Source organism: Oryx dammah, unplaced genomic scaffold (genome assembly GCF_014754425.2).
Source record: "Oryx dammah isolate SB20612 unplaced genomic scaffold, SCBI_Odam_1.1 HiC_scaffold_12, whole genome shotgun sequence".
In the NCBI taxonomy this organism is placed as follows: domain Eukaryota; kingdom Metazoa; phylum Chordata; class Mammalia; order Artiodactyla; family Bovidae; genus Oryx; species Oryx dammah.
Genome location: NW_024070196.1, coordinates 39,350,642 through 39,372,284, shown reverse-complemented (window position 1 = coordinate 39,372,284; position 21,643 = coordinate 39,350,642). Strand labels below are relative to the sequence as shown.

Genomic DNA, 21,643 nt, shown 5'->3' with positions numbered 1-21,643 from the left:
GGGCTGGGGACAGCTGTTACCTGGTTCCAATCAGCTGTGGCCAGAGAGGGTAAGGGCTCCCCAGTCACAAATGCAACTGCCTGTGGGTGGGTTCCTGAGGCCTCCTGGGACCACTGAGTTTCAGGAGTTATTTTTTTCCCCTGATTGTATATTTTTTTACAATTAAATATTTTAATTTTGTCTAAAGATTTTAAAGTCTCAACTAAGTATCTTTATTTAAAGTGACTGAATGCATACTTTATTTAAATTTATTAAAGGGTAGCATTCGGTGCCCCTCCAAGCTCCACCTTCTATAACCTAACTCTCTTATAAACATATTATGATATATTCTTGATAAATCATTCTCAGTGGATGAGGGCATGTGAAGGATGTATTTTACACATTTTTCTAAGAAAGAGCGCGCGGGATAGGGAGATGGAGTTTTTATCAGCCGGGGGAGGCACAGAGGTGTGGGGATGTGCCGGGGTGCCAGAAAGGAGGGCCAGAGGCACCACCTCCAATGGGAGCGTTCCCCAGCCTCCAGCCTCCCCGCCCTCCTGGCGGCCAGCATCTCTCCGGGGAGAATGGCCCACGAGGGAAGGAAGCCCCGCTGCCTGTTTGCTGTTCTTCCAGTATAACTGCTCCTAGTAGTGGGATGTTGAGGGTGCTGATGGGGGCCTTGATCGTAACGGAAGTCATGGTTGTCGTGGTATTGCAGTGATGAGAGAACAAGGCTTTGTCAGTAGTGCTTTTTTTTCTGCCAGGCATCATTTGGAAAGCTTTATATATAAATCATTTAACTTCATAACTGTCCCTTGAGGTAGGTATGGTTGTTACCTGCGTTTCATAACTGATTTAAATGGTAGTGCAGGCTGGTGGGTGGTCGTCCATCCCGGAATTCTGCCCGGGAGGCCTGGTGTGACCCTGTGAGAGAGCCCTGTCATCCCTGGGATTCTGTTTCCCAAAGAGATAGAGAACTGACTAGAATACTCTTCTCTTTCCTTCAAACATATGACCTACTATCTGCTCCCTTTCTGGGGGCTCTGTCTCTATTTCTGAACTTGGAAGTGAGTAGAGGCAAAAAATATTTAAGCATTGTTATATGTTAAAAATTAAATGTAATTTTAATGTAAAAAATAATAATGGTAATTACCATATAAATAATCAAAGAGAAGGAAAATATTACCTGAAGTCTGATCCAAGATAGTGATTCTTTAATATTCTAGTCTTTTCCCACTTAGCCTTACATGTATGTGTTCTCCATACTTAAGAACATACTTAATAAACAATTTAATGTCTTGCTAATTTCAGTCAAAGAGTATGTATGTGCTTGGCTCATAATGTCAGAAACTCTATAAAGGCTTACTCATTATGCATTTTGATGTCTGTTTAATGTTCAGTTATTTGAACTTTCCACAGTTTGGTTAATAATTGTAAAGGGTGAGTTTTTGATACCTTTTATTGTAAATAATGCTATAATGAATGTGCTTTGAAGTTTATGCATCTTAGAGAGAACCGAGGTTAGCAACTTCATCATTGTGATACCAGGTCTGCTGTATGATTGAAATCTATAGACTTGAGTTCCCAGCATGGCAGAGGAACCCCATGGCTGTCTTTCTTGACTGCCAGCCATCGTCAGCTTCAAGTGACAGCTTGTTGTAACTTGTGGAAAGGGAACCCAATGTTCTGAAAACTGCTGTTCTTCAAGAAAGAGGACTTGCAGTTCGGACCTATTCCATGAACACACTGGCTCTCATTTCTAATTATTTTCAAAGATGACACAAGTTACTCTTTGGCTGTCAGATGCTGGCGAGTCAGGGCTGTATTGGGATGAGGAGAGACGGTGTTTCCGACTGAGTGACAATCCAGAGCTATTTATAGGTTATTTCTCCATGTTGCACCTGGTGACCTTTGCTGCGTCCAAGTTGTTTGTTTCCTCTGGGGATGTTGCCTTAGGAACAGTCCTGAAGGGCCCTCTGCTGGTCCTGCCTTAAAGGTTGACAGTGAGTCATAGATGCTTCCCTGTCCAGCAAACACTGAAGTTTGGCCAAAGCATCCTGTGGACTAGGTGTTAGGAGCAGTGTGGTTTTATAAAACGTCCAGTTCATGGGTGACTCTCTCTGTTTACCATGTTTTTCTCACAGTAGCCTGGAAATTGGTTATCAGTAACCTGATCATTCTCTTGAAAGTTTGAACTCATTTTGAAGGTGATTCACCCTACACAGCTAGTTCTGTATCAAAACACTTTGAACAACATTGTTATATTTTTAACTAATTCTCCTGAAATTGCGTTGATACTGCCCAGTGGGAAGGGTGTTGTCCATGAAGAAAATCTGCCATTTGGCTTCCAGATTTCATGAGCTTTATTGGATTCCTCAGTTGACATTTTGGCCAGCATTTTATGTGTTTATTTTTTATTTTTGTTTTCTTTTTAGACAGATGAGGATTGTTCTTTATTTTGGTTGTTCAAGCATGCGTATTGTTCCTTGATGAGATGTTTAACATTTGTGGAGCTCATGAATTCCTTTGTGACTGTCAGTGACAACATGCCCACTCTGCCGCACTGCAAGCCATGTCAGTAATGAGATGTTGTTTTATGAGTTTCATAGTAAACCTATTAGATATTTACCAAGTTTTGAAACATGGATATTTCCACAGTGGCTGTCATGTCACTTAGTAATGTTACATATAAAGCTAAACTCTTATTTGGAGTACAATTTGGGTTCTCGAAGCAATGTACAACATATCGTTTTTCTTTTATTTAAAATAAATTTAGTGTCTTTGTATGATCAGAAGGAGGGTGAGCAAAGTAAGGCAGGAGTACAGCAGGGATTGTTCTCACTCTCATTTAGGAAAAGGCCAGAGTGGACATTTGCCGTAGATGAACATGGAAATAGTATAGACTGTGTGTATTTTTCCAAGCCTATAAGCAGAGCAGCTGTGGTCACTAAGTGGTCCAGGCTTTCCTCTGCTGTTTACATCTGCCATCATGGTTGGTGGGTTGGTATATTTAGACAGTGACAGGCAAAGGGTAGTGAAGTGTCTTGAGGAAGGCGTTTTTCCCCCTAAGGTTTTCAGAGGCATCATTTGTAGTTACAGTGGGGCTGGTAAGCAGGGGATGAAAGTTATCTCAGCTGAAGGTGCAGTTGTAGAAATAGTTTTTAAAGGAATGTGTGGTTTTTTGTACATAATGGGCAGGACAATATTAATAATGTTTATTGCCCTAATGTGCTCCAAATCCATGTATTTAAGGAACTATAATAGGAATTGCTATATTCTTAAATTTTCTTACTTCTAAAACTGCCCTCCTTTACAAATACCAAAGTCTATTTATAGTAAAGTCATAGAAAAGTAACTTGGGTTAATATTATTTTTCAGTTGCTGACTTCTTTGAAAGGCTGATAATTTTAGGTATTAAAGATAGGCCCAGACTGTTTCTAAACTTTCAGTGTGATTTGGATTGTTTATAGAGAAGGACATAGTTTACCTAGGTTTTTGTTTGTTTGACTACACTACACAACTTGTGGGGTCTTAGGATCTTAGCTCCCTGACCAGGAATTGAATGCTGGCACTTGGCATTGAGAGCTTGAAGTCCCAACTGTTGAACCACCAGGGAATTCCCTTACCTAGGTTGTATATTAACTCATAGGATTGGACTCTTTTTCTACTAATATAAAAATCATTTTTACACCTATTTGTTAAAAAAGTAAAAAAAAAACCCAGTACACTAGATGTTATAGACATGAAGCTTTACTGTTATACAGATTCTTCTTGAATTTATGTTGGTCATAATTTTGGGGCAAAAAGGAAATAAAAAACACTCCTACTAAAATATTGAATCTAGGGACTTCTCTGGTGGTACTGTGCTTAAGACTCCATGCTCCCAAGGCAGGGGGCCTGGGTTCAGTCCCTGGTCAGGGAACTAGATCCCACATGCTGCAACTAACAGTTTGCATGCTGCAACTAAAACCTCATGCAGCCAAATAAAGCACTGAATCTGATTTTTTGAGTAAATTTAATCATAAAGGCCCCCAAGGAAGGGCCTTTCCATAGAAATGATCCTACATACCATATTTAATCATAAACAGATAATATTTTTATTGCTCTGACAGTTAAAAACTTTCTCTATTTTTACTATTTAGAGCAGTCAGTCAGCAGTCTTTACCCTTCTGTATCAACGAAGAACCAGACTCCTGGCTGAAGGAAAAGACAAGCCCAGACTAGCTGTGAGCCTTGGAACTTGGATGATGACAAGGGAAAGTTCATAATGAAAGCTGGGAGCCGAAAAGGTTGGGGGCAGAGGCTACACAGAAGGGTGAAGCCTTCTCACTCATGGGTCTTAGGGTCTGGGGACCAGATTTTGTTTGGCAGCAGACTTGGTAGGTGAAGTAGCCTGTGCTCTACATGTGGCATAAGAAATCAGATCAATAACTGGCAAAGTGCTGTCTGTGGAAACGGCTAAACATTGAAATGGCATCAAAATTTAGGATTGGTTTACTGACGCTTTTCATATTTGTGGGTTTTTCTCTCTCATTCTGAAGTGGGTTTGGTAGAGTTCCAATTTTGAGGACTATTTCTGTGTTATTTCCAATATTAGTTGAAACTTGCCTTCAGCCCTACCATTTGGTCTCTACGTCCTGGCATCTACATGGAAGCACGGTGGTCTCCACCCTGCGGACAGGCAGTTTAATACCTGGTTGGGGAGATGAGGCAGTCCTGTGTGCAGCATGAAAGAACTGCATTAAATGGTATAGGATCATTAAATGGTATAGTGTGAATCAGTTTAGCTAAGGCCACACCAAAGGCAAAATCCTCTCAGAGACAGGAGTATTTTAATGTATGTAGATGGTAGTTAGGTGTGGCTCTTGAGGAAGTGAATTTTATCTTAATAAAATGTTATTTATTTCGTTGTGCCCTAGTCTTAATTCCAGCACGTGGGATCTAGTTCCCCAACCAGGGATCGACCCTGGGCCCTCTGCACTGGGAGCTAGGAATCTTGGCCACTAGACCACTAGGGAAGTCCTGAGGGTGGGAATTTGGAATTGGGTTAATGGTTTAGACTGTTGGGCAGTGGTTGGAAAGATCTGGATGCAGCAAAGAGCATGAGTGACAGCTCAGGAATACGAGTGAAGGAGGAGAGTCCAAGCCTCGGCAGTAGGTCCAACAGGGCCATGAGGACAGGATCATTTTTCTGGGATAGAAGTGCACCTCCAGGCATGGAGCAGTGAGTTGCCAAGCACTGGAGACAGTGGTGGTGAAGGGAGCCCAGTTTACAAACCTGCATCCCTTGGCTGGCAGCCAGGGCTGCTGGTTGGTTAGGTCTCAGGTGACACTGGCAGGGGCTGAAGAGGGAAGGGCAGCGCTGGTTTGCACCTCGGTGGCCGGGTCCATGTACCGTTAGCACTTCCCTTCCATTGACACCAGCTACATCCACAATGTAAAAATTAAAATTATGCTAGGGTGCTTTCAATAATCACATTTTAAATTAGATCTGGCAGCTCTAATGAGGATAAGTGGGGAAACAAGACGTTTTAACTAATCAGTTCTGAGAGGCTGAAATAACTATTCTCGTTTTGATTCTTATGACAAACAATGACTTCTGGAGATTAAAAATTGCGGGCCTCCCTTCTGCTTGCCAGTGTATGTGATAAGTTAATTGATTGCTTTGAGAACTCGCTGGTGGTTTTCAGTAGTGAAAGGGGGTGAAACAATGGAAGAATGATTCTGTGTCTGTGCAGTAGGGACCTAAGGTACAGTTAAATATTCCTTATTCCATGTAAAGGGCTGCGTAGGATTAGAACATCATATTCCAGAAAGGGCACGGATTTGTTTTGTCATGTGATGCCATATTGGAGATGGAGGCTGGCATTTAAAAAATAACTCCCTGGTGAATTATGTCATGGAAGGGCACCTTTACTGGGCATGAACTGTATCCGAAAGGTGTGAAGGGCAGTGAGAGGCAGAGTGCTGGAAACTGTTCATCACAGGGGGAGTTTACCCCTAGCATTGGCAACATCCCAACAGTGGCAGCACAGATGAAGCCCAGAAGGGAGAGAGTGGTTGTGAAAGGAGGGATGGGAAAATAGAAAAACAAAAGAATGAATCATCTTAAACTGCCACATTGAGTTTTAAAAATAAGTTACTGATCTTACATACCTTCTCACGTGGGGAGATACCAGTAATGTATAACAAGATTAAATGAGGTGATTTAAGCTTCTCAAAAGTTTTCTTTATAGCCAGTACTCTTAGAAGTTTCTTGTATTTCTTTAAAAGAAAACATCGTCCCTTCCTTCTTTCTCCCTTCCTTGCTCCCTCCCTTCCAAGAGAAACCATAAGACTTTGATATTTGAAGTGACCTAAAGTGAGTAGGTGACAGCAGAGTAAGAAGGGCCGATAAGTTATGTTGTTGCTCTTGTGTAGTCTATTCTAACTAACACTCCACTGTCTCCCAGTGTTTGTTCAAACTCATGTCCACTGAGTCGGTGGTACCATCTAACCATCTCGTCCTCTGTGCCCACTTCTTCTTTTGCCAGCATCAGGGTCTTTTCCAGTGAGTTGGCTCTTCACATCAGGTGGCCAGAGTATTGGAGCTTCAACTTCAGCATCAGTCCTTCCAATGAATATTCAGGACTGATTTCCTTTAGGATTGACTGACTTGATCTTGTTCACCAAGGAACTCTCAAGAGTCTTCTACAGTACCACAGTTCAAAAGCCTGAATTCTTTGGCACTCAGCTTTCTTTATGGTCCAACTCTCTGTACATGACTACTGGAAAAACCATAGCTTTGACTATGAGGACCTTTGTTGGCAAAGTGATGTCTCCGCTTTTTAATATGCTGTCTAGGTTGGTCATAGCTTTCCTTCCAAGGAGCAAGCGTCTTTTAATTAAGTTATAAGAACTGCCTATTTCAAGCATTGTTTTGGGTACTCGACTATCATGCTCTTTTATCACTTTCAGGAGCAGGTGATTGGGACCTGTATTTGGCCAGTTAATGAAATAGTTGGTTAGGCAGGAGTCATAGAAATGTACTTCTGTTTGCTTAAATGTGATCTGTACATATAAACATATGTATAACTGGATATAATTGGATTAAAGTACACACCTATAGGCATAAAGGTGTGCGTGTGTGTGTGTGTACACGTGACACGTATGTGTGTGTGTGTATGGGTGTCAGCCAGTCCTCTGGGACTTGACTGTTTTCCCTCCATCTTTTACGATTATTTTCCCCACATCCAGCCCAGCAGCAGTGAAAAAATTGACATACCTGTTGACCATCAGTTCAGTTCAGTCGCTCAGTCATGTCCGACTCTTTGCGACCCCATGAATCGCAGCACGCCAGGCCTCCCTGTCCAGCACCAAATGCCAGAGTTCACTCAAACTCATGTCCATCAAGTCATTGATGCCATCCAGCCATCTCATCCTCTGTCGTCCCCTTCTCCTCCTGCCCACAATCCCTCCCAGCATCAGAGTCTTTTCCAGTGAGTCAACTCTTTGCATGATTTGGCCAAAGTACTGGAGTTTCAGCTTTAGCATCAGTCCTTCCAAAGAAATCCCAGGGCTGATCTCCTTTAGAATGGACTGGTTGGATCTCCTTGCAGTCCAAGGGACTCTCAAGAGTCTTCTCCACACCACAGTTCAAAAGCATCAATTCTTCGGTGCTCAGCTTTCTTCACAGTCCAACTCTTGCATCCATACATGACCACTGGAAAAACCATAGCCTTGACTAGACGGACCTTTGTTGGCAAAGTAATGTCTCTGCTTTTGAATATGCTGTCTAGGTGGGTCATAACTTTTCTTCCAAGGAGTAAGCGTCTTTTAATTTTATGGCTACAGTCACCATCTGTAGTGATTTTGGAGTCCCCCAAAATAAAGTCTGACACTGTTTCCACTGTTTCCCCATCTATTTCCCATGAAGTGATGGGACCAGATGCTGCCTTCTTAGTTTTCTGAATGTTGAGCTTTAGGCCAACTTTTTCACTCTCCTCTTTCACTTTCATCAAGAGGCTTTTTAGTTCCTCTTCACTTTCTGCCATAAGGGTGGTGTCAGCTGCATATCAGGTTATTGATATTTCTCCCAGCAATCTTGATTCCAGCTTGTGCTTTTTCCAGCCCAGCGTTTCTCATGATGTACTCTGCATAGAAGGTAAATAAGCAGGGTGACAATATACAACCTTGATGTATTTCTTTTCCTATTTGGAACCAGTCTGTTGTTCCATGTCCAGTTCTAACTGTTGCTTCCTGACCTGCATATAGGTTTCTCAAGAGGCAGGTCAGGTGGTCTGCTATTCCCATCTCTTTCAGAATTTTCCACAGTTGATTGTGATCCACACAGTCAAAGGCTTTGGCATAGTTAATAAAGCAGAAATAGATGTTTTTCTGGAACTCCCTTGCTTTTTCGATGATCCAGCTTATGTTGGCAATTAGAAGATATTAAGAAGAGGTGGCAAGAATATACAGAAGAACTGTACAAAAAAGATCTTCACAACCAAGATAATCACGATGATGTGATCACTCACTTAGAGCCAGACATCCTGGAATATGATGTCAAGTGGGCCTTAGAAAGCATCACTAGGAACAAAGCTAGTGAAGGTGATGGAATTCCAGTTGAGCTGTTTCAAATCCTGAAAGATGATGCTGTGAAAGTGCTGCACGTATCAATATGCCGGCAAATTTGGAAAACTCAGCAGTGGCCACAGGACTGGAAAAGGTCGATTTTCATTCCAATACAAAGAAAGGCAATGCCAAAGAATGCTCAAACTACTGCACAATTGCACTCATCTCACACGCTAGTAAACTAATGCTCAAAATTCTCCAAGCCAGGCTTCAGCAACATGTGAACCTGTTGCCCGTAACGGTGCTCACGTGTGATGAGCACAGTGACTGGAGCTAACTTCCAGAATCAGCCATCACCCTGGGCTGCTAGTTGTGTCTCTCTGAGAGAACCTGATGCTTCGTTAGTGCGCTTGGGCCCTTCGGTGCCGACCTCTGTCCCGAGTGGCTCCCCTGCAGCTTCTCTGCACCTTCCGTCTGAGCCGCCCTCCAGATGTAGCTGAGCCTCCGAGCGCCTGCCTGGAGCACGGAGCTGACACATGGAGACCTTGCTATGTGTCACCAAGGCCAAGGGATAATGGCATTTTGAGAAGGGAGGTGGTCTGTTGGTCTGCTTTTTCATGGAGCGTCACTAGGGTGAGACTGGAAAATGACCTTGGATTTAACAACATGAAGGTCACAAGTGACCTGGGTCACTGAGTAAGCCCATCTCAGTGAAGCGGTGGGGCTACTTGTGGAGATAAGCACTGGTGAAAGAGAAATTTTATCATTTCCAGAAATTTCACTGTGCGGAGGAGGGAGGAAGTGGTGTTTTGGCTGGAGTTGAGGGGTCGCGGGGGATGTATCTCTTTAGCAGATGCCAGAGTGTGTCTGTGTGTCGATTTGAATAACCCAGTGGAGAGGGCTTATACAAGAGGGTGGGGAGTTGTGGCAGAAGTGGGTGAAACCCACGACGGGGCAACGGGGCAAGTGTTGGCTTTGGAAAGAGTGAAAGCGCTTTACCCTTTTATAGGCCCACGATCAGAGTCAAGGTCCAGGTGTGGTTGTGAAGCACAGTGGTGGGTGCTGAGGAGTTTGGGCAAGAGAGACGTTGTGAAACAAAAGGAGTGTTGAGTGCCACTTGATATCAGTGGCCACTGACATGTGATCATTTATGTCCCTCCCCAGCCCAGCAAGTGTTTGGGGGCAGGCATGGGGCAGGTGGATGTGGGGGCTACTCTTGCACACGGTGAGGGGCCTAGGGGAGCTGGGTGTCCAGGCCCTGGGATTGGAGATACCATATCTGGAATGCTGCTTCTGTCATTAATGGCTTTATAAACAGCGTGTCACCTACTCAAGCAATTTCTTTGAGTCTCAGCTCTGACCTTTCTTTTCTCTGACAGTTTTTTTTTTTTTCCTTTTAGCTAATAACACCTTAGAGTTAGCAGTGACCACATTTGCCAGGTCCCCTGCCTTCATCCCCACCAGCAATGCCTTTATCGTCACCTGCTCTGTGCAGCTCCCTGCTTGCCCTCAAGATTCTTCCATAGTGAAACCATATCGTCATTTAAAAGCCCAGACTCTTGTTGATCCCTTGCATAATGAGCTTAAATGACACTCAGCTGCCAAACAGGCAACACCCAGCTTCCTTAGTGAGATGGTCTTGGGTTGCTGCTCTCTGCTGGGATGGCCACCTCACTGTTGCCGCCTCCCCTCCAGCCCCTCATGCCTCCTCACCCACTGTGAAAACCACAGGCTTTCTCAATTGCGAAAGTCTTTAAAGGCCTCAGCTGTGTATATTCATCTTTACTGCTGCAGGGCCTAGCCCAGAGCATGCATTTGATAAATATTCATTGAATCGTATTGGTTCAGGATTCTATTTTTATTGTGCCCTTTTAAAAATTGCTTAAAAAGAGAGCTTAACAATACTATGAGAACATAATCTCTCTGAGAAATCACTTGTAACAAGCTATAATTTATTGAAAGTCAGGTTAGTATAGAAAAGTCAGGAGGGAATGGGGCTGCAGTGTGTTGGAAGAAGGCATCTGGGGAGCCTGGGCTGAGGGCAGCACATGATCTTTCGGGATGTGAAAGAGGGAAAGGGCAGGTGGCATCTTACTGTATATTGTTTGCTCTCTGTTTTAATTGCAGTGAAGTTATTCATTTAGATTGCGTAAAGCAATCACATAAATGCAGTAGGAGTTACTTTTTTCTCTCCTGTGAGAGAACCCTGAAGATCACCAGCCAGAATGGCCTCAGGTCCCATCTTTCTTCTTGGCCCATAGCTTTCTTGTACTCAGAATCCATTCAGGGCACAGACTGGCTGCCGAGCTCCAGCCATTACATCTGCAGTGGGAGCCAGAAGCAGGGGAAAGGTAGGTGAGCAAAAAGTTAACTTCCGTCCTTGAAACACAGTTTCCTTTCACATCACATTGTCCAGGTGGAGTCACATGGCCGCTTCTAGTCACCCAGGAACCTAAGATCTGTCTTATTCTGAGATGCATTGTGTCCCTGAAAATAATAATATACAAATAACCTTCTAAGAGACTACCCTGGTGGCTCAGAGGGTAAAGAATCTGTCTGCAGTGGGGATACCCACGTTTGATCCCTGGGCTGGGAAGATCCCGTGGAGAAAGGAATGGCACCCCACTCCAGTATTCTTGCCAGGAGAATGCCATGGACGGAGAAGTCCATGCGGTCACAAAGAGTCAGACACAACTGAGCGACTTTCACTTTCACTTTTCATCCTCCTAGGGAGAAAGATTAGAGCAGGAAGCCAGCAGCCCCTTTTAGTTTCCCTCACTCTCTCCCTGTTAGCTTTCTCTATCAGATCCTCTTTTCCTCAGCCCTGTGCCTCCGTCCTCAGCCCTTACATCCTCTATAACTCCTGCCTGTGCTACTTGAGAGTGACTCAGGTTCAAGTATTCCCAGGACACACACAGAAGGTAAACATATATGTTAAAGATTTTAAAGGAAGCTGGGAAAGAATTCCAAATAAAGCAAATACGTCTTGAAACAAATGTGAACTTGGTTAGACTAGAGTTAATGCTATTGAAGGCAGAGTTTAGTTGTGTTTGATGTAAATATATCCTTTGTTAAATTTGAAATAAGGTAGATGTCTAAATTAAAGGTAGAGTGAAATATGTTAAAAACTACAGTGGGATATACTAAAACATTCCCCCTTTGGGTATTGGCTGTACTCTCTGCTGTAGGACACAGCATCTTCATCCTGGAAAGCTAGCATTGATTTAGCTTTGTTTTGACCCTATTCCAGTGTGATACCCGAAGCACAGAGCAGTATGGTTCTCTGGAGAGGGAGCTCGTGGCTGGGTCAAGTTGGGAATTTGGTTGCTATAACTACAGCTGCACAGGTGAGCTGTGCATAAAAGTCAGGCTTCTGTGGTCCTTGGAATACCAGCATTGGTGGTGTCCTAACAGAGTAAGTAGTCTTCAGGGGAAGCGTTCTGACGTATATGTATATAGAGTTGATGTTCTAGCGCCTCTGATGCTTAAAGTCTTCAGTCAGAGGGCTTGTCATCTAGGACCTTTGCATAAATAAGCATGTGATTTCACCCTGGAAGTCCGTGTTGGCAGTGATGTTTGGTTCTCTTGCAAAAGTAGATATTATACTTCATAAAGGTTTCAAAGTTTGATATGTGTCAATGAAATACAACATTGTTTTTCTCTGTAAAATGTCGGAATTGTTTACTGCTTAAGGATAAAGGAGCTTGCACCCCTTGTGTGTGCACAGTTGTTCTGGGGAAGGGTTGATTTGGAGGGGTGTGTGAATTACTGCTCCACCTGTATGAATTCATGGTGTCTTAAAATACAGAGCAACTCAATTTGGTTTTGTGTAAAGAAATACCCTTTCAGTGTTGGAAACACTGAGAGAAAATGGTAAGAGTAAGGCTCTCGCTAAGAGAGAAATTGATAGATGAAGCAAATTATACTTTGTAAAATAGGAATGTCATTATTAAAATTCAATTTCTAATAAATCACAATCCTGGCACCCTCTGTTTTATTTTACTATGACTATAAAATTACTATGACTGTAAACTTGCGTGTATGAAATATAGGTATCTATTATATATATATATATATATAAAATAGACAGCAAAGCTGTATATTTCATTGTTAAAGAAAATGACTTTATGCTATACTATGTACCACATTTTGTTTTTCAGTACTTTTAAAAATTGTTTAAAAGTACTTCAAGAATTAAGAAATAGTTAAAATAAATTTAAATATAGCTTAGACATGTATATCACTGCCTTTTTATGTTAAAATTTAATTAAATATAATGTGGCTTTAAAAACTATATGCTTAATATTTATTACTGGTTAGAATATTGAAATGTATTAAAATATTGAAAAGTTTAAAATAAAAAAGATTTCTTTTCTTAGATATTTCTTTCTTTTGTCACACACATATGGCTTAATAGGTCTTGGATATTTTTGCAATTAAATATATAATTTCTGGTATTGAATGTTCATGTGTTACAGGTCTACAAAAACATTAAATAACTGAATGTTCTTAGTTTAGCCTTCATCTAAAATTTTTTGAGCCTGATATTTAAGGATAATTTTTACTTTATGATGACTTATTTTACACTTTATAGCTATAAGCTGCTTAATGTGTCAGTTTCAATAAGATAAGTTTGCTATTTCCTGGGCGTTTTCAGGTAATTTTAAAAACTCAGGCATTGCCCAAAATCTGTCCAACATTTTGCTATATTTTATTATTATATTTTTAATTCAAAAGGGTGCATTTAGAAAACCACTATTAAGTATTCATACTTAATTCAGTTTTACAAGTAAGAAAACTATTAATATTTTATTTCACTACTAATAAAACTTAATATTTTATTCAGTCTAAATCATATATGGGATATGTGTGTGCATATGTGTGTTTACGTGTGTATGTGTATATATATCAGAAGTTTTTTACTGCCGTGGTTCTTTATATAGTCTAAAATAATAATTATTATTCAGAATCTTGAGACCATTTCAGTTTACCACTTAGTCATCTGATCTTGGATTTTAACTTATTATATAATTTTGGAAGCACAGAATGAAGCGTTATCTGCAATTAGCTTCTTCTGGGTTTTTAAATCATTATCCTATTTAAGTGAACTTTTAAAAAAATTGAGGTAATATCAATATACATTAAGTAAAATTTTGTATGTTAATTTTATATATAGTTAATGTGTGTCTATATCAATATATACACATATATAGTTAATGTTGTGTATGGAAGCATCATTGTGGCTAAAGCAGTGGTTTTATTATCTGTGTCAGAGTATAGCGTAGGTGCAGGAGACCTGGGTTTGATCTCTGAGTCAGGAAGATCCCCTGGAGAAGGAAATGGCAACCCATTCCAGTATTCTTGTCTGGAGAATCCCATGGATGAGGAGCCTGGCGGGCTGCACCCCATGGGGTCGCAAAGAGTTGGAAAGGACTGAGCGACTGACGCACATGGTCCTTCAGATATATGGAGAAGAGCTACCTTATAATGATCCAAGCCTAAGCAGTATGTTTTAACTTTTCTTAGAAGAAGTGCTTGTGAGACAAAAAGTAGAAAAGATCCTGGATTAGAGTCCTTGTATTTGGCAATAAGAGGCTTCCTAAGTGGCTCGGTTGTAAAGAATCTGCCTGCCAATGCAGGAGATGTGGGTTTGATCCCTGGTTTAGGAAGATCCCCTGGAGAAGGAAATGGCAACCCCCTCCAGTATTCTTCCCTGGGAAATACCATGGACAGAGGAGCCTGGTGGGCTACAGTCCATGGGGCCACAAAGGGTCAGACATGACTGAGTATGCATTTGGCCATGAAGATGGTTAGGAGTAATGTGAACAATAACTGACCAAATTGGGCCAATTATTAGATTCACTTGGCTTAGGATGAGTACTATACTGAGGCCTAACCCTGGAGACTTTCAGTCCCCACAATCTGGGTTGGACCTTAACCTCTCTTCAAAGCTCACAAGCAGGTGGTCAACCAGATCTTAACTGAGCAATTGGGCTAATGACTGTGGAACTAGTAAACACTGCAGTTTTATGATCAGTGAATGAAGAGATCCTGGAAGATGCTGTAAAGCTGGGACCAGAGACAGGAACCCTATCTCTATGGACCTGACCAGCATTTTCCTAGAAATAGAATTTGATAGGAGTTGCATGTGAGAGTAGTTTAGGAAGACTAATGATGGAATTTAGTGACTGGAATTACAGAGAAGGGAGAGGATGGAATAAAAGATGCTTTGAACTTGCATGTTGGGTAGTGTAATGCCTTGATAGCTACAGCATAATTTAGAGGGGTTGAGGTGGGTGGTTTAGTTTCAGAAAATTAAGATCATGGCATCTGGTCCCATTACTTCATGGCAGATAGATGGGGAAACAGTAGAAACAGTGAGAGACTTTACTTTTTGAGGCTCCAAAATGACTGCAGATGGTGACTGCAGCCATGAAATTAAAAGACACTTGCTCCTTGGAAGAAGAGTTATGACCAACCTAGACAGCATATTAAAGAGCAGAGACGTTACTTTGCCCACAAAGGTCCATCTAGTCAAAGCTATGATTTTTCCAGTAGTCATGAATGGATGTGAGAGTTGGACTATAAAGAAAGTTGAGCGCTGAAAAATTGATGCTTTTGAGCTGTGGTGTTGGAGAAGACTCTTGAGAGTCTCTTGGAGATCAAACTAGTCCATCCTAAAGGAAATCAGCCCTGAATATTCATTGGAAGGAGTGATGTTGGGGCTGAAACTCCAATACTTTGGCCACCTGATGTGAAGAACTGACTCACTGGAAAAATCCCCGATGCTGGGAAAGATTTGAAGGCAGGAGGAGAAGGAGATGACAGAGGATGAGATGGCTGGATGGCATCAGTGACTCAATGGACATGAGTTTGAATAAACTTTGGGAATTGGTGATGGACAGGGAGGCCTGGTGTGCTGCAGTCCATGGGGTCGCAAAGAGTCAGACTCGACTGAGCGACTGAACTGAATTGAACTGAACTGAGATGGGTGGATGTCAGAGGTGAAGTGAATATGGTGGAGGGGCAGGTAAATAGGGAGAATACAGAGGCAAAAAAAGAGATGCTTATCAGGTCAGAAGGCTGTAGGGACAGGCTTTGACAAATAACTTTGCCTTACTATTCATTCCAGTGTAAAATTATCTCATGTACTATTGTAAGCAAGCCCTGCAGTGTATTGCCAATTCTGACATAAAAGGGATGCCAGATTTCATAAATCCTATGAATTTTATAAGAAGATGGTATTCATATTTTACAAACACAGTTTGAAAATGATGGTTTGGGTTGTCTCACTTTTTGGCTTCTGTCAACACTCATGAACATCTGTTTGTGTGGACGTGTTTTCATGACTTCTTGAATAAATCCTGAGAGTGGGATGGATGGGTTATGTAGCAAATGTGTGTTGAACTTTGTAAGAAGCTGTCACACTGTTTTCCGTACCAGCTGACTGTAACATTTAGCCCTTCCACAAGCAGTTTGAGAGTTCTGGTTACGGCATATCTTCTGCAACACTTGGTATTATCTGTTTTTCTAATTTTAGCCACTTCAGCATATCTATGGTGGTAATTACACTGTGGTTTTATTATGTGTTTCTCTGAAGACTGGTGTTGAGAATTTTTAATGTGTTAATTGGCAATTCATGTATCTTCTTTGAAGTGTTACTTCACCCGTTTGAAACCATATTTTTAAATTGGATTTTGCACACTAAAAAACTGAATTGACTCTCTTACTTTGGAGTATGTTCTTTATATATTCTGGGTACAATTCCTTTGGGTGTGTTTTGCAAAAATTTTCTTCCAGTCCATGGCTTGGTTTTTTCTTAACTATATGTTTTAGAAGGAAAAACTTTCTCACCTTCATGAAGTCCATTTATGTCAGCATTTTCTTTTTTAGTTTCTACTTTTGGTGTCCTGTTTAAGAAATCTTTTCTTAACTTGATGTCATAAAGGTGTTCTCATGTTTTTCTTGTAGAGATTTAAAAGTTTCAGCTGTTCCATTTAGGCCTGAGATCCATTTTGATTTAATTGTATGTATGATGTAAGATAAGGGTTGCAGTTTTGTTTGTTTTTTGATACTGATATTTGCCTGTTCCAGAACCATTTATTGAAAAGAATATTTTTTATCCATTAAGTTACCTTAGCATATTTATTAAAAAAATCAGTAGACTATCTTTGGGCTTCCCTCATAGCTCAGCTGATAAAGAATCTGCCTGCAACTCAGGAGACCCCAGTTTGATTCCTGGGTCAGGAAGATCCACTGGAAAAGGGATAGGTTACCCACTCCAGTATTCTTGGGCTTTGCTCGTGGCTCAGCTGGTAAAGAATCCACATGCAATGCCAGGGACCTGGGTTTGATCCCTGGGTTGGGAAGATTCCCTGGAGAAGGGAAAGGCTACCTACTCCAGTATTCTGGCCTGGAGCATTCCATGGACTCTATAGTCCATGGCGTCTCAAAGAATCAGACACGACTGAGGGACTCTTCACACTTTACTTAGACTGTATTTGTTTCAGGTCTATTTCTGAATTCTCTTTTGTTCTGTTGACCTACATGTTAGTTCTTACACCAATACCCTGTGGTTTTATAGTAAAAACCACGTAGTGTAAATTCCTCACCTTTTTCTGTATTAAAATTATTTAACTCTTCTATGTCTTTTCTTTTCCATATCAATTCTAAAATCGGCTTGTCAGTGTTAGGGTTTGATTAGAATTGTGTTGGATCTGTGGATCAGTTTGGGAGGGTTTGCTATCTTAATATTGAGCCTTCCAAACCATGAACATGGTATAGCTCAGAACTGATTTAGGTCTTTTACTATTTTTCTTTGTAGGATTAAGTATCTTTTTGTGTTTTCAGTGTACAGGTCATGCACAGCCTTCATTAAATATATTCCTAAGTATTTTATTTTTTGATGATACGTGATAAGTTTTTAACTACTTCATTTTATAAGAGCAGATTTGAAATAAGTTAAACAGTATTGCCAGGGTTACTGTTGGTAGAATTAGAAGGAACAATTATTTATAAAACAAGGAAAAACAGGATAAGTATGGTTTGTGAGAAATTCTCACATTTCATTCATATGAATTCAAGAAATTGACATTTTGTTACTTGATATCTTTGTGAGAAACTACTCATATGTGTCAATATATGCTTTTCCTTTCTTGGAAAAGTGTTCTTTTAACTTCCAAGAGTTTCATGAATGCAGTACTATTCAAGTGACCTGAATTGTTGTTGAGGTCCTGTCTTACAAAGACGTGTGCTATTTCAGCATATTTTATGATATATGCCAGATTTGGGGGAGGCTGGGGTTGGGTTTTGGTGCCATTTATATGAGCCTTAAAAGAATATCAGATGTTTTGTTGCAGTTACTTGAGATGTTTGATTCTTGAGATCAATTCAGGTTCTTATTGGTTAAGATCAATCTGAATTCATTTGAATTCATCTACCATTTTTCTCATTAGCAAGTTACATAGGTCTGTTAAGCTGTTTCTTTTTTTAAAATTAAAAAAATTATTTATATAATAGGCCACGCAGTGTGGCCTGTGGGGTTCTAGTTCCTGACTGTGGATTTAACCTGTGCCTCCTGCAGTGAAAGACCAGTTTTAACCCTTGAACTGCCAACTAAGTCCTCAGTTTTTTCTTAACTTATTTATTTTACTTGTAATGAATTTTATAAAAATAAGACTGCAGAGCTGAGAGCTTCCTTGCCTCTTCAACTTCTCCACGATGAGCTTTGTGCAATGAAACAGGGAGCACCCTGTAACAAAGGCATTTTGGATAAGGCGTGCATCCAGAAGCTCAAGGGAGAGCTGTATGGACCATAACTTTTATACAAACTGATCAGCTGCCATCTGTGCGCAAAGCCCTGTGATCAGCAGAGACCCGTTCGTGCCACTGATGGCATTGAGTAGACTGATAGCAGCAGATCAGTTTAGCTGAGCTGTCCTCCAGCAGCTGGTCACGAGGACACAGACCCCACCAAAGTGTAGTCATCATCACTCTTCAGTCCTTTGCTGGGTACATTGTGGCAGGAGACAAAAGCTGCTTGCTCTCTTCACCCCCATACAGCAAGGTAAGAGCCACCTTTTTTCTCTAGAAGGGAAAAATAAGGGCAAAAGCAGCCACTTTCAACTCTTCCCATGTTGTTTGGATGTAGATTTATGCTCATCTTTTCCAGGATAATTGTTCCAGCCAGGTGTACAATTCAGCATCCCTTTGGTGGTTGAGAGTAGTGTGTGTAGTACAGGTTGGGTAAATGTCAGTAACAAAATCGCCCTGCTGGGCACATCTAAGCATTTGACCTTGAAGACTCAGAGGAGAACAGACACTGCAGATTTCCCTACTTGCTCTTGACTTACAAGAGTGGATAATGAATTAATAGAAATTGATAAGGAGTGCCTGTCAGGCAGCTGCTTTGGTCATGAGGCTGGTATGCGGAAACAGTGCCCGCTTGCACAGCATGCGTAACTCTGAACCGCAGCCAGGAGGGGTGGGTGGGTCACTGAAGCAGGAAATTGGCCGCCGAGAGGAATGCCGGCTCCCCACACAGGCTGCAGCCCGGTGCACCCAGGGAGAGAAAACACAGGGGCTATGGGGTGAGCTGGTGGCCGCAGAGACCCGGCTCCTCTAGGAGGAGGCAGCGCTGGTGCTTCAGAGGTACTGAAGACAGTGCAGGTTAGATTTTATTTTAAGGGATCAAAATGTTCATAGCGTAAGTAGCAGATATCTAGTTCTTCTATAGTTAAATAGACCACGGGGTACAGAGTGGGGAAAACATAAAACGTGGCTCTGAGGCCTTCCCCTAACAGTTTTTATTTTTTATTTTTATTGCACTCTATTTTTATAAGCAAAGGTTAGATGTGGAGATTCGTTCTGCAGAGAAGCAAACCTCTGTTCATCTGTGCAGGGTGATGATTATTAGAATACTTCTAAATGAGCCTCCAAAGAAACTGCCTGTTTCATTTTCCCAAACAGTTACTTCTGAAATAGCTTGTTCCAGGCTACACTTTAAGAACTGTTTGTAATTTAGACATACACAACTTAGTGTGTACTTGGTGTGTGTATGTTTTTAGTATAAATAGCTGTTACTTGTTTTTTTTGGGGGGGGCTTGTTTGTTAAACTGAGTGAGGACAAAATATTTTTTAAGAGATTAAGTGATGCCTTTCAAACCATTTTGCTCTTATGTTAAAATGTATTGCTGTAGAGTCTACTGATTTTTGAGAATGGAATTGATTGCATCAGCAGTTACTTGTTGGATTTTTCTTTTTCTTAACGGTTTATTGCTGTTCTGCTATCTAAAGACAGTTTTTCATGTGAGTATTTTTGGTAAGTCCTACATAGATATTATTGGTTTTGGTTTAGGAGCATCAGGCCAGTCATTTACTTAGATTTTTAAGGAGGAAAGAACATTTTAGCAACTGTCTTCATTTTTTAGAAATGAATATATGAAGAATCGGTATTGGAGAATCACATATTCAAACATTCTGTAAATTAGGACTGCCCACCAGTGTAGGCTCAGTTTGATGGCTGTGTGGATGTAGCCTGACATGAAAAAGTTTACATTCCAGCACTGAGGAGTTGCATTCCACTGGGCAGTTCTGACGCACAGCAGGAATGCGGGGGCCCTTGTATACAAAGGGCAAGTTTAGGGACACTGACAGAAGAGGCTTCTGTGCTCAGCCACTCACTGCCTTTTGTAGACACACACACAGTGGTAGAAGCACTCAGGACGCAACTTGGGAAAATGTGGTCACAGAAGTGCAGGGCAAGGTGGCCTGACCTCAGAAAGAGCCTGCGGAACCCTGTCCGGTGAATCACGGCTTGTGGGTATCTATGACAACTAGGTAAGATTTGATACCTGCAGACAACTGGTGCTTTCTTGTCGTGAACCTTGGACTTGAAAGTTTATCAGACTATTAACATTTTTTTTTTCTATTTTACATTATATAGGAGACTACATTTAGTAAATTTTTTGTCTGCGTATATTTTAATTTTTAGTTCTGTAAGGAAAAAAAAGCTTAATGGGAATGAAAATCTGGATTGTTAAACTGTTTTTGGAACAACCATTCTTCAATTTGTTTTACTGAGGACTGTGAACATTTAGGTAGATTGTATTCGTTATGCTGCAGGTAGTCTTTTCATTAATCATTTTCTGTGAGTTTAACTTTTTTAAAAAGAAATATCAGAGAGAACCAGTAGGTTGGCCTAAAGTGAGTCTGCATCACTTCTGGTTGTCATCTTTGGGGGTTTAGTCTAAGATTATCAGGACATTCTGAAATTATATTGAGATTAATAGTTGAAAGCCAGGCTATATGCTGCCCTTTGACAGAACAATTTAGAAGGATTTAGAGACTATAGTAATTAAATGTTCACACTATGTAGAATCAGAAGCCTAATGGTGTTCTTACAACACAAATGCCCTACTTCTCTGTTTCTCCTTATCTCTTTCTAACTTTCTGGACTTTTGTGAAAGGCTGGCATCAAGTGTAGAAAGAGCTAACAGGTTTTTAACTATTCAGACCAAGTCTTATTGATAACTGTTACCTACTTCTCTTTTTGAAAGACGGTTAAATAAATATTTGTGTCTCATACACAAATGCATGTGTACGTAGAAAGGCTGAAGTTGCCAGAAGACAATTTTGTAAAGAATTTAAATTCAGAGTTTAAAAACAGCTATGTCACTTTAAAAATTAAGGAGCTTAAATTTTAAAAATATCTTTGTTTATCTTGGAACGTCATATTATGAGTGCCATTTCAAAGAAGCAGATGTGCTAGTAGCTGAATTTCTGGCAGCAGCTGCCTGAGGAGGCTTGGTTTTTATAGATTTGACTTTCAAACTTTTGACTCTCCCAGGGTAACCCTCAAACACTTGATGTCATTTGTAATTTTGCTGAATTCGAATTGCTTTCTGAATTGCAAAAGCTGATTTGTCTTTTTCACTCAGCTAGCCAGTGAGTGAGCCAACCTCTGAGAATCCACCTTTCCACAGAGCTTGGTTCCCTGCTTGTTGTTGCATTTATGCTTTACAGGTAAATGTGATGCCTTGTAGCAGTATTCCTGAGGATGTCTGGGAATTATTACTCATACATGTCAAGCTTAGCAAGGACCAGAGTTTTT

The 21,643-nt window shown here is 40.9% G+C and overlaps 1 protein-coding gene across 11 annotated transcripts in view; it reads left to right on the top strand.

The window, feature by feature from the left end:
- Positions 1–21,643, top strand: part of RAPGEF2 (Rap guanine nucleotide exchange factor 2) — a 265,814-nt gene that overhangs the window by 108,348 nt on the left and 135,823 nt on the right. For 2 of the 11 annotated variants that reach the window (XM_040250576.1, XM_040250575.1), the window contains exon 1: positions 19,232–20,370. The exons of 7 other annotated variants lie outside the window; for them this stretch is intronic. In XM_040250576.1, coding sequence (XP_040106510.1) covers positions 20,360–20,370 — 11 coding nt within the window. In that variant the 5' untranslated portion in view covers positions 19,232–20,359. Of the gene's footprint in view, positions 1–18,550; positions 19,201–19,231; positions 20,371–21,643 lie in introns of those variants that run through there. 2 more of the 11 variants (XM_040250578.1, XM_040250577.1) reach the window with 2 other exon arrangements.